The sequence below is a fragment of the Tiliqua scincoides genome, chromosome 8, assembly GCF_035046505.1.
Source record: "Tiliqua scincoides isolate rTilSci1 chromosome 8, rTilSci1.hap2, whole genome shotgun sequence".
NCBI lineage: Eukaryota > Metazoa > Chordata > Lepidosauria > Squamata > Scincidae > Tiliqua > Tiliqua scincoides.
In genome coordinates, this window is record NC_089828.1 from 53,131,969 (window position 1) to 53,144,940 (window position 12,972).

At 46.5% G+C, this 12,972-nt stretch overlaps 1 protein-coding gene across 8 annotated transcripts in view; it reads right to left on the reverse strand.

Annotated features, from left to right (window-relative positions):
* MSI2 (musashi RNA binding protein 2) overlaps window positions 1-12,972 on the reverse strand; it is a 474,139-nt gene that overhangs the window by 79,297 nt on the left and 381,870 nt on the right. For all 8 annotated transcript variants that reach the window (XM_066636684.1, XM_066636689.1, XM_066636688.1 and 5 more), the window contains exon 10: window positions 4,840-4,914. In XM_066636684.1, coding sequence (XP_066492781.1) covers window positions 4,840-4,914 — 75 coding nt within the window. The remainder of the gene's footprint in view (window positions 1-4,839; window positions 4,915-12,972) is intronic.

Consider the following 12,972-nt stretch of genomic DNA (forward strand, 5'->3'; position numbering starts at 1 on the left):
AGGTGCAATTCTACACACCCACTTCTTGACTGAGACCCACCTGCTGTCAACAACTGTGCCCTTAATCCTGGCTACGTTTCAGTTTACTAGCCTTCACCCAACTCATTACCCTCCACACATCTGCTCAGGGATTCCACTGCCTCATTAGGAAACTGGGGATGCTGAACTTCAGAGTCTCATATGACCTTTCTGAATGGTTCCATGCAGATGTAAAATGTCATAGGAGATGGAATAGAGTCCTGCAGAACCCCACAAGGGACAGATCAGGTCCCACAACACTGCTTTCTGGAACTGACCGGACAAGTAAAAGCAGAGACACTGCAAGGCAGCACTCCTAGCCACCAACTATGCCTACTAAAAACCACTGGGGAGGCCTAGGAGAATTGACTGGGACACAATTTCCATCTATCAACCAATGACAATCATTCACTAGTGTGACCAGGGTGGCTTCTGCCTGCATATCAGGTCTGAGCAAAGGATCCAGACCCATAGAGGGTGACCCACAGATGGAGCTGGTCAGGAGACTTTGTCCATGCCCTCAGATTTCAATAATGGAACATTGTCCATTAGTGTGACTACAGACATTTCTGCCCCAAATCCTGGCCTGAAGCCAAAATAACAAACTGGAGGTGATCTGCTCTATCACTTTGTCCCAAAAACACAGATTATAAACTGGTGCTCGCTTTCCTGGATGCAATTGCCCCAGGCAGGATTTCTTGAGGAGCAATTAAACAAGAGGGCCACAGGGCCACTCCTTGCCCTCTGCAAGCCTCATAGCTTTGCCTTCTCTCTCTTGGAAAGTGAATATCAGCCATTAAGGGGGAAGGATCTAGTGCATACGGGGTCAGTTGGGACTCCAGTGATCTTTGTCCATGTCCTTCGGGATCAACAACAGAAACTTATTCAAGAAACGGATCAAAGGCAGCCAAGAATATCTCAGGTACAGACCCCATCACACCCATCTGAGGTCAAGCCTCTGTGGGCTTCCATGTACGGTGCCTTGGGTTGCGCACTGGACAGCAAAGTCAGGATATAAATATGCTTAAATATAGCAACTAATCAACCTAAAGGAATTTTGCAAACCTGGTGCAGAGGGAATTAAACAAAGAAGTTGTAAAATGACTGCAGCTTTAAAGAGGGTCATCTTCTCCGCTCCAACAAGAAAAACATATATAGAGAGAACTGAACAGGTAGGTCACGGCATTGTTTCACCTGACTGGAGTAAATTACCATGCAGTGTCAGCTGGCACTTTATCTGCTTAAGCAGCAAACAAAAAGCAAACACCCCAAGAGAAAGGAGAGCACTGAGAATTGAGGCTGCCAATCTACTACAATGGCAGCAGTGGACTGAGAGCAGTTCTTTCATTCTTTTCATGCAAAGGAGACTATAATTTCCTCGGGGTGAGCTGGCTTTCACCTTCTTATTTTAGCACAGACATCAGAACAATCCTATATTTAGGTTCCATGACACATTGGGACTGTAATAAGAACTGACAACAGGCCTGCGCCGTAATGGACCTTCTGACACATTGTAATGAGGGTTAAGAAAGCCCAGGCCTATCAATCCCAAGTTCTGGAGCTATAGATAAAAAGGTACGTCTCCGTCAGTGCTCCTTCCACGCAACCTTAATTTATTTCCATGAAACTTGGGCAGACCCAGTCCTGGCTAGATTGTGCCCCCACAAGGTTCTCCTCCTCTTTATTCTAAGATATGCCCACAAAGCAGGCCAACAAGCAATCACCTGGAATTGTCCCAGTTCCAGGGGTAGCACCTTGCAGGACACAAGCTCACAGCCTGCACCAAGTTCCAAGGACCTACCTGGTAAGAAAATCAGGGGATAACTATTTTCCAAACTCTAAATTTGAGTCACATGCCACCGGCCACGCTGCCTTGCTTCTAGGGGCTCTCTGGGTTATCGAAGAACTCCTGGGAGCAAAGGAGTTCCCATTCAAGAGTGGGAGTGGTTGGAACTGCTTCTGCACACCTTAATGTCAGTCTGATACACATTGGGACTGGAGACCAGACAAATACTAGAGGAAGGGAGGAGACCAGAAGAGAAGGAGAGCCACAAGTGGGGAGGAAAAAGGGGAGGGAACAGAAGAGGTAGGATGGGTGAGGAGTGGAGAGCCAGGTCAAGGGTTGTGCCAATCCTCCAGGATTTACCTGGAGTCTCTGAGAACCTGCATCCATCTGCAGGTGACTACCAAAAGCTATGTGGGAGATTTTAACAGGACCTCCTTGCCTTAATGACATTATGTCATTGGGGGGGGGGATCTCTAGGAGAAGTTGCCTTGTTTGTAAAACTTATTAACCACAATCCTAATGGGGGGGAGCACACAGAGGCATACGGAATACTGCCTGGCGTCAGCATGTATCAAATCCAACATGACCATAAACAGATCACTTATGAAGCCAGATGGGGAGTACTGCCAGAAGGCTCCCCAGTGGGTTAACATGCAAACAGCCAGCCAAAATCTAAGCTCACCTCTCACCCTCCCCTGGGGTGTATCTTATCTCCATCACATTGATTTTCAGAGGCACAATTGGTAATGATGAGCTCCTGCCCTTCCTCCCAGCTCCTGGAGGAATGGGATACATTCTTGTTGCATCCCTTCCCAGAGGTGGGGAAGGGATGTGGTTGTCCCTTGTGGATGCCCACAGATATGGCCTACGGAATGGTGTCAGCCCAGAAGCGAAGAAGATTCATGACAAGTCAGAGGCAAATCTGGTATGGTCAGAGATGAATGATCAAACTGCCAACACTGATGAGGTTTTGGCACACAGAGCAGCTGAGGGAAGTAGGGAAGAAGTTAGGGGCGGTTGTAGCAGAAAAATGGTGGGCTTAAGACCTGCCATTTCTCCATTAAGAAGGACCTCCTCTTGAGGCTGCTTTCCCTACAAGGAACAGCCTGAGTGTATAAATGACACAAAGTGTCTTGTTTGCAAAACTTATAAAACCACAAATTCTTTTGGCAAACACAGTTAAGAAAAAGCTCCCTTCCAGATTCTTGCTGCAACCGTTGAGACTGCCTCGAAAAATCTCTCTTGTGGACACACAGTAGGAAGGGCGAAAAATAACTGCGGCCGGTTCCCTTTCCTTCAGGGTGATGTCTTCATTCAGGGCTGGCACCACAGCTGAAGCAGGAGAGGCATCAATGCTGGTTTTCTTTTTTTTTAAAAGCTTCGTACAGTATATGTTTTGTGGGAAACCTGGCACAAAGAGGGGCTCTGCTGACATAGACGGTAATGATCCCTATTGACGTGGAAGAATGTCCCAGTGTCTGATCAGGAGGAAGCACCAGCCACTGTCCCTAATTTGCTTTTGGGAAAGGGGTTCTAAAATGCTTGTTCGTGTAAGTGGTACAAGCTGCTATTTTTCAGCTTTCCCTTTCAATTTCTAGGAGTCCTTGTCTCTAGTGAACATACCGCACACATGTATGAATACTAAGACACTGTGCAGGCTCCAATTCACACATGTGGAACCAATGAGATTCAATTCACAGAGAACATGCCTATCAATAGCTACATGTCAGGGTAGCTATTTGAAAGCTTCCAAGGTAGCAGCCCACTGAATATCAGGTGCTAGGGAGGGCTATTTGCCTACATTTCCCCACATTTGCCCACAGAGGCATCTGTGGGACAAGAGGAAGGCTGGGCTAGATGGTCTGATCCAGCAGGACTCCCCATATGATCTTAATCAAATACTCTCAGCACCTAAAGGAGGCATGTGTCTGGAGTAAAACTTGTTATGCCTTTACAGTTGCAGACCAGCTTCCTTGGGATCAAAAATATTTCCACCAGAATCCTGGACTTTCTTTTTTTTGCCCCTCCTGACTTTGACTAATATAATGGAACTTGGCTTCTTAACTACCCTAAGCACATTTGTTTTTTTCCTCAGTTTCCCTCTCGCATGCAACCAGAGAATGTGGAGCCAGGTGGTGTCACCCCACACTTGCAACACGCATAGCGAGTTTTCGGTGCAGCGTAAACATTTGCAAGCTGTGGTGTGCGGGTGGGGCAATTGCTCTTAGCAAAGCAGCAAGCCCACAGACCTCAACAGAAATCCCGAGGTGACATTTGCTGAAAAAAAGAGAATGACGGACAGGACTACACTGGCATTTTCAGGCATCTCAGTGTGCTGCTGGCATAAAACAAAGTCCAGGGTGTTTGGTCTCAGTCGCTGCCTGTTGATTGTGGCACGAATGAAAATGGAAGGGGCTGCTTGTTATCGGCAGGAGGGGATGTTTAAAAGCCTGCCAGCCTACCATTTCAAAACCTCAGGAGCTCTCCAAAGTGACGACGAGCAGTGCTAGACTTGGGGCGAATGGAGATCTCTAAATGCAGCAAGGGCTGACAGCTGTACAGAAAGGAAGAAAAGGGTAGAGGAAACAAACAAGGGGGAAGCATTCAGCTGCAGCTTGTCTCAGCAAAGATGGCCTTTTCACGTAATACTACAAATGAACTCAAATTTGGAGTAAAAGAAAAAGTATATATAAAGTTGATAGAGCATTTTCTGTACAAGCAGAAGCAATTGAGAAAATGCGTAGCATCATCATCATCTTCTTTTCTCTTTTTTTTTTTTTTTTAAAGAAAACAGTATTATTTTCAAATAACCAGTACCAATTAACACCCATAGGGAACACAGGTTTTTCCTTCTTCGTCCCAGTATTTTTTAAATGTTACATCAACACTGATACTGGAAGGAATGACGTGTATACCTGAAGGTGGGTGAAACAAGTCATCACAGAAAGGTCCTCTTTTAAAATACTTTTCTGACTCATTTTCATTGCTTTTCTTTTCTGCTTTGCGCAAGCCCCGAGGATTAAAGTTTCACGTACCTGGAAACTGGTAGCTGTAACTGGGAGCAAACCCAGGGTATCCTCGGCCGTAAGTCGCCACAAAATTGGGATAACCTTGAATAGAGGAGTGGGAGAGAAAGAGATCTGGTTTAAATTTTGGCTCTCAAGGCACATGGAAAAAAATTACAACACAGAAAGGAGAAGAAGAGATGTGACTTTTTCACATACATACATACATATATACATACATACATAAGACCTTTATTGGCATAGATACAAAACATCCACACATGTGATAGAAGGGAGCAGCCAAACGGACAGTACACTTAAGACAATGGGTGGGAGAAAATGGTTTTTGAATGTTCACCAGTGTTTAAAAAAGCATTCCTGAAGATAGAAAATTAGCACATCAGACCAGGGACTTCTAAGCTTTTTCCTGCTGGCCTGGATTTCTACTTACAGGGAGAGAAACATTAAAGGAACATTAAAGGATCATATATCACCCTTCTGTGATCTGAAGTGTGACAGACTTTCTTACCGCCTTTGAAATAAATCAGGACATTCTTTCCCGGTACAAATATTTATACACGTATACTGCACCTTTCCTGATCAAATTCACCTCAAGGTGGCTAGCATCTACTACATCCACACCCATAGTGTCCTTTACCTGGGATTCTAGAGTAGAAGTATTGAACATGTGGGTTGGGACCCAGATGTGGGTTACAACTCAACCTCAGCTGTGTCATGGCAATACTGCCCCCACTATCTTGTTCTGACATTCAGGCCTGCACAGTGTGAACAGTAGCCAGGGCTAAACATCCTGGATGAGGCAAATCCTCTGGATAGCACTAAGGATAGCACAAGGACTTCAGGGGCCTGCAGGAAAAGCCTTTGCTGGCCTCCCTGGATGCTTCTGTGCTTGTGCTTGCACAGCTACTGCCCCCAACTTGCAATATCAACCTTGCACTCCTCTCTAGGGTGTTTGGATATTCTTCCGCCAGAGCATCACTCACATGCTGTGTGGAGTGTGGAGAGAATAATGCTTTCCCAAACCAGGATAGGAGAGGGGGATGGCTTCTCTATAATCCCCCATCACTGCCCCAGTGCCACTGGAGAGATACACTCTGCTCTCCTTTCTAGCTGGTTGGGTCCGGGAAATGATTTTTGGTATCATCATGAGGGCCTCTGGAGAAGGCAAGTGAAAGCAGCAACCAACTGAAGTCAGCGATTCCCAAACTTAACAGAGTCACGGCACCCTAATTAAGTGGCAGGCTCTCCTTCCTGGCTCTCCTGAGCGCTGCCACATTGGATCGTGTGCGATCTCACACCATTTTTGAATTGCCCAAGATATTGCGCAATTCTTGCGAGATTTCGTAAAAATCACGATCCAAGATGGCAGTGCCCGGGAGAGTCAGAAGAAGAGGCCACCAGGAACATCCAGTGGCACCCCTGTGAGCTTGCATGGCACCTGAATTTGGGAACCACTGCTCTGAGGTGCTCATTTGAGCAACTAATGCAGCTGTTGCTTACTAGTAGCTTTAGGGGGCAGATCATGGACCCCTGTAAGCACTTGACCAGTGACCAATTTGGCCAGCCATCAATGTTGTCTATTCCTGGAGACTTTGGACGTAGAGCGATTGCTTGGCCCAGCTCCTCCAATCGCCAGCTGGCTCCCTCCATCTCCCATCCATCCATCTGCTCTCCTCTCTGTCAAACCTCATCTTTGTTCCTCTTTCCTTTCCTTTCAGAATTAAGCACAAGCTGCTGTCATGCCACTCTTTGCCCATCCTCTCCTTTCAACTGGTCAAGAAGGGGCAGAATGGCACTATAGCAATGCACAGTGACAGGTGGCCACTAGGCAGGAGCTGTGGCACTCATTTAGCCACAATGCTGGCCTGCTGGGTTCTTGAAGGCAAGTCCCACGTTGCAGAAGGGATCTTGAGGTGGGTCCCAGCACTTGATAAGTTGAAGACAACTGCTCTCGAGGATCCCAAGTGCTGTATACACCTTATTTCCATAACACAACAATCTTTTCACGTTAGCGGCTACTGCATTCTCCTCATCGATGATGGGGAAGGGTGGTTGTGTGTGGCTTCTCTGAGCCACCCCAGGGAGCTCATGACAGAAGTGAGACCTGAACAGAGAACTTCCTGGTTCACAGCTCAGAGTCTTCACTGCTAAGTCAGCCTTACAGCAAAAGTTTCAGTGGCATCCTAAACAGAAAAACACCATGCCTGGAGATCAGTATCATTTCCTTGATAGTTTCTCCCCTCTCTCCAAGTTGAGACTGGAGCTACTCGTGATTAAAATGCACTCCAGTCGCTCAAGTCTAAGGACGGTGCCGACTACTCCTCCCCCCAGCTGGGACAAGTAAATGCCAAATGCTGAGGCTAAGCACATAACACAGGTTTGCTCTGACATTTGAAGAGCTTACAAGAAATGTACTTTGCCTCAGAACTATTGACAGTTGGAGATTAAGGTACTAGTAATGCTTCATCCCGAGAGGGTGAAGGACAACTGTTAACGCATCTGAGCGTCAGCGGCAGCAAGATCAAGGAGCTGAGAGGACCACGGGGTTTTAATTTTGCAGGAGGCGAACATTCAGCAAAGCCACCAATTAGTTTTCACAGAGCAGAGGCACACGCATCTGCAAAGTGCCCTGAACACAGGAAGCTGCCTTCTAGGCCACCTGGTTCAGTGCCGGGAACCAGCAAGGGCCTTTTCCCAGTCCTATCTGGAGAGGCCGCCATAGATCAAACCTGGGACCCTGCGCGTGCCAAGCACGCATTGTACCACCGAGCTATGATCCTTCCAGCCATTGGCGGGCATTCTGGACTCACAGGACATTTAATCCCTTCATATTAATTCTCGTGGCACCCTTGCAGTCCTGTCATGGCTGAGCATCTGGTCTGGGAATTTCCAGCCTGCTGCACATGTCACTAGCCAACTTCTGTTCCCGCAGGGGGCAAGTTTTAATGTGAACGAGCACCCTGTGTTTTGTTAAGACTCCAATCCAGATATTTTGTTGAATCTTCATCCCTTCAATTGCTGGCTGGTTTCTCTCCTTCTCTCCCCCCCCCCCTGCACAAAGCTGTTGCACTGCAATGCAACATGCTCAATTATTTTGCCAACATACCATGTCCCTCCATTCCAGATGAGATTTAGACGTCCATACTGTTTGCTATTAATCATCATTTAGAGGTGGAACATTAAACGCCTGGATGAGTTTTGATTACTAATTATGAAGGGGATGGATTGGCGTGTGTGGAACAAAACAGTGACAAGCAAACCAGGCGCTGTTGCTTTAAATGCATGCACATACTCCACCCTTAGTGCGCATTTCGCAAGGTGATTCTGCCAAAAAATTCATTAGATCACTCAGGGGTAAAGTTCTATACACTCTTTTCCTTAAAGCAACAATAGCAATAACCATATTTCCATCGGAGACGGGTTCCCCCAGGATGGAAGTACTCACCGCCCAGTGCCATTTTGAATTCAACTTGATTGTGCTCCTTAATAAGGGCTCACTGCAGGGTCAGTGGGGTAATGAGTTTGTCACACTGAATTTGAGGCGGTCTTTTCTAACAATTAATGGCTGGACTGTGTAACTAGATAGCCGTTTCCAAAGGAAAGGGGTGGAGCCTGTGAACTCTGTTCTGAAAACAGTTCACGTACAGATTCACGGGTCGAATTTTCCAGGCACCAAACTCTTCTGGTAAGAGATTCCCATAAAATCTAGAGGCTGAGTGTGACGTGTGTGTGGGGTGGCTCATATTCCATTTAAGTCTTCAAAGCTGGAGCCTGAAGGCAAGACACAACTGGGGAGATTCACTACAACCTTTCGGAATTCAGCACGTTAACTTTTCCAATGATCATGTGGATGGTGAATCGGTCTTGCAAACCAGTCACTGGAGATCTTCAAGCAAAGGCTCAACAGGACCCTGTTGGAGATGCTCCAGGAGGATTACCTGCTATAGGCAGGGAGTTGGACTAGATGAACTTGTGCAACCCTTCCAACTTCATGATTCTATGGAAGGTTCATAACTGTTCCACTCTTATGTGAAGACCAGACTGAACAAATGACACTGCCTCCTATTAGGCCAGAATATTGGCTGAATTAGCTCAGCACTGTCTACACTGATTGGTAGTGGCTCTCTAGGGTTCCAAGCAAAGTTCTTTCCAGCCCTACCTTAAACCTGGGACTTCCTGTATGCAAAACAGGCCTTATCACTGAGCTATGGCTTCTACTGTAGAATTTATGAAACACACAAATCCACTGAGAACAATCAACTTGTAAAAACTATGAGAGTCACCTACAGGGCAGAACTAGATGCAATGGACAGGTGTGCGTGATTGGAGCCCTTATGAAATAGGAAAAGTCACTTTTGGACAGGCAATAGGGATTGGAGGAGAGGCAGGAGAGGAGGAGCTTAGCAATTTCCCTGCTCCATATTGCCCTCTCTTAACTGGCTTTTCATCCTGCAGGGTACCAAATGTTGTGGCACAAAGGTGACCATAGGTGGTACCTTGTAGAAAATATGACGGGGCCCACTGCCTTGCCCAGCCAGCCTGAGGCACTGAGGCTTGGCTGCTTTTGCTGCTCCCCACTACCGCCTAGTAAGCCAGGGTCCATGGGGGATCCTGACCAGGCAACTGTGAGATAGCGCCAGTGGGCTGTCATCTTCTCTCCCCAACGTCATTTGACATTTCCAAGATGCTGCATGTGGGGCAACTGAGAATTGTTAAATAGCAGCATGGAAAGAAAGAGGACAGTCTGTTACTGTTCTCTTACTAGTTAGCATCCCGATTGGGTGCCCTGCCTGGAAAGACAACCAGCAAGTGGTTGGAGGACAGATGACAGTCCTCCTTCACCACTACCACTGCAGCTACAGAAGATGGCATAGACAACTCACATTCATCTGCGGCCTGGGTCCCAAGCACATGAGAAGGGGGCTAGTATACCCATGTGCTTTCCACAGATGGGAGTGGGGCTGAAGCTGCCACTGCCGTGGTAAAAATCTTGGTGAAAACACCAACCCAAATTATTGTTGGTTGTGGAATACCTGAAGTCCTAGGAATTTTCAGGAAAGGGGTTGGAAGAAAAAAGGAAAAAAAATCCTGCTGGCTTAAGCCCTTAAACAAGTCTAGGGTACAGCCACACTTGGAATACTGTATGCAGTTCTGGTCGTACAGATGGAGATGTCAATAAGGGTCTTGAAGAGCTGGAAAAGGTGCAGAAAAGAGCAATCACAATGATCAAACACTACACCAATATTGCTCTGTAGAAAAGCTAAATCATCTAGGGTTTCTTAATTTAGTAAAATGATGGCATTAATAGGTTAATAAAGTTATTCCTAGTATGAAAAATGAGACAGCATGAGAAATCTCTCTCCCTCCCTCTCACTGTGACACCTACAATTCAGGGCCATCCAATGAAACCTGTTGCCAGAAGACTCAGGACAGACAAGGATTCCTCCACATACCAGCAGAATTAATGTGTGGACTTGGCTATCACAAGCTGTGGTGATGGCAACTGAGTTAGGGCAAGATCCTATTGAGCCTGGTGCCGGCAGTACACCTAAGCCCTTTAGAGACAGATTTGAACTTGTCTGATCTCGGAAGCTAAGCAGGGTCAGGCCTGGTTAGTACTTGGATGGGAGTCCGCCTGGGAATACCGGGTGCTGTAGGCTCATACCATAGTCTTTCGAGACTGAAGGTTGCCAACCAGGGACAGAGGAGCATCTTTTCATTTGTTTTGTCAACCACTTGGTGAATTTTTGTTTAAGCTTGGTAACTTTGAGTCTCTTACATTTGTATATTTATTCATAGGATTTATACCCCCCCTTTTCCACCTCTGAAGAAGCCCCCAGGGTGGCTTACAATGCTTTAAAAATTGCAATACAACAACAAAACAATAAAACTCTCAAGCCAGTGCTGGACTTCATAGGAGCCAGAGTTAACTGCTCCCTCTGGCCTGCATCCTTTCCTCCTATGCATCTCATTATTTCCAAGACACACTTGAAATGGGGGGCAGGGGGAGAGACTGCTTCTGGTGGTGGGACAAATTCAGAGCAGGAAACAGAAGGGAGGACAATTATCAAGTGTAATCTTGTTCCCCCCCACCCCATTCAGAATTGGTTTTTCTGTTTAAAAAGGGCTAAAGTAACATTCAACACATCAATGCATACATTGGTCCTCCAACAAGTTAGTCTTTCTGGGGCTCCTGCACAGATGGTGTGTGAATTCACCCTGAATGTCACTTTCTACCTGCAGAATGGATTATTTTATCTGTTCTAAGCTTTTAGTTGGCAATGAATAAGAAACTCAGCCAGAACACTGAGACTAAAAAAAAAACCCTTCAATTTAAAAGCAAAAGGTGGCAAAAATCTTGATGCCAATCAACTGAGATCAGCGAACACAATAAGGACACCTGTGTCATTCCCTCTCCCCGTTACCAATCCCTCGCTCCCCACCTCCCCTGAAAAGGCATCACTTCCAACAACAAAGACAAATATACAGCTGACTGGATGCTGGTTCTTATCCATATATCCCATCGCAGAACATTTCTCGAGGTCAGGCAGATGAAATCATAAATTTATAATACAACATTACTTCAATTTTCCTCTTCATTTGCCGCTGCGATGCCCAGCTCTGCTCTAACGAGTCAGAGCCTGATCTGCACGGGGGGAAAATTGGCTGGCTGAATATCAATAGCACATTAACACCGTACCCATGTGGACGCTTCATCAAGCCAAATTATGGGCAGGCCGGCCTAGCCGCCATTTCCCATTTAGCCGCCATTCTCGCCTTGCAATGGGTACTGAGCAATTTATTTGCTTCAGTACTTCTGGCGAACGATCAATCTTGCAGTAATTATCTCTTGTCACTAAACTGTAAAATCGAGGCTTTGCCTGGATTACCTCCCTTGAAGGGAGAACTTCCTACCCAGGAAAGTACAGACCTAAATCAACAATCAAACATGCTTTCCAAACACAACTTCTTCCTCTGCTCTTTATCCTTTGCTCATCAAGACAGCTGCGCCCAGGTAAACCTGCTATGCGGACAAAGCGTCCACAGCTGGCTCTGAAGCTGGGGGTCCTGCCGTGCAGGTCTGAAAAAGAGGCTGCAGGCTTTCATACCAGTTAGGGATCAGGGGAACTGGCCTTGAAATACCAGAATAGTGGGCAGCTTCTAAGGGTCCACTGATGATACCTGAGACCATCTCTGCGCCCACAGCCTTTCTGAAGTGGGCCCAGGGTCCCCAAAGGCCCAGCGCTGATCCCCAAGACCACCGTTGTGCCGTGATGGTAGCAGAGCTACATTCTCAGGGCCCAGAAATCAATGTGCCAAATGACCCATGAAACCTGGAACTGGTACTGGCCACTGACACCTTCTGAGGATGCAAGTCTTGGGATTGAACAGTTTTCCATTATAAGTTTTGACATGCTACTTGAGTCATTTGCAGTTCTAAATCCTGAAGCAGAAATGGGGGGGGGGAGAGAATCTGACTGGGCAATACATGGGGACAGAAAACCAAGTCTCCTCCAAGATGTACCTTATCCTTCCGATAACAATGCAGTTAAACTGCTGGGCACTGGCTCAATTTTGTGGAGGAAAGAATAATTTGCTTGTATTGATTTTGAAATCAAGGATTGGAAGCCTGACATGCTCAGACTCTTTGAAACTTAATAGCTCAGTTAGTTTACCTTGCAGTTGGCTGCAAAGTGGTTTCCCAGAGCGAGAACACTTAACAGCTGACTCCTATGCATGTGTAGTCAGAAGTAAGCCCCTCTGAACTAGGCAGGGCTTACTCCTGATTAAAGGTGTACAAGACTGCAGCTGTAGAGCCTTAAGAAAAGTTGGACCTTCTGGCTGGTCACTGTGAGAAACAGAATGCTAGGTTAAACAGACCATTGGTCTGATCCAGCAGGGCTCTTGTGATCATACATGCTCAAGTTGAGAAGTCCCATTCTTTTTTATACAGCGACATCAATGTGCACATGATGCTTTAAGCAGCTCAAGAGGCCAGGATTCTGCTCTGAGGGGAAAGAGGTATTGTGCCAAAGCCTTCACGGAAAGGGAGGGTTTTAAGAGCTCTGAAGGCAGGTGTTCCAGGAGGCAGTTTTAAGCTTAAGAGAAAGGGTAGAGTCATGGGGCAGGGACAGGTATGAA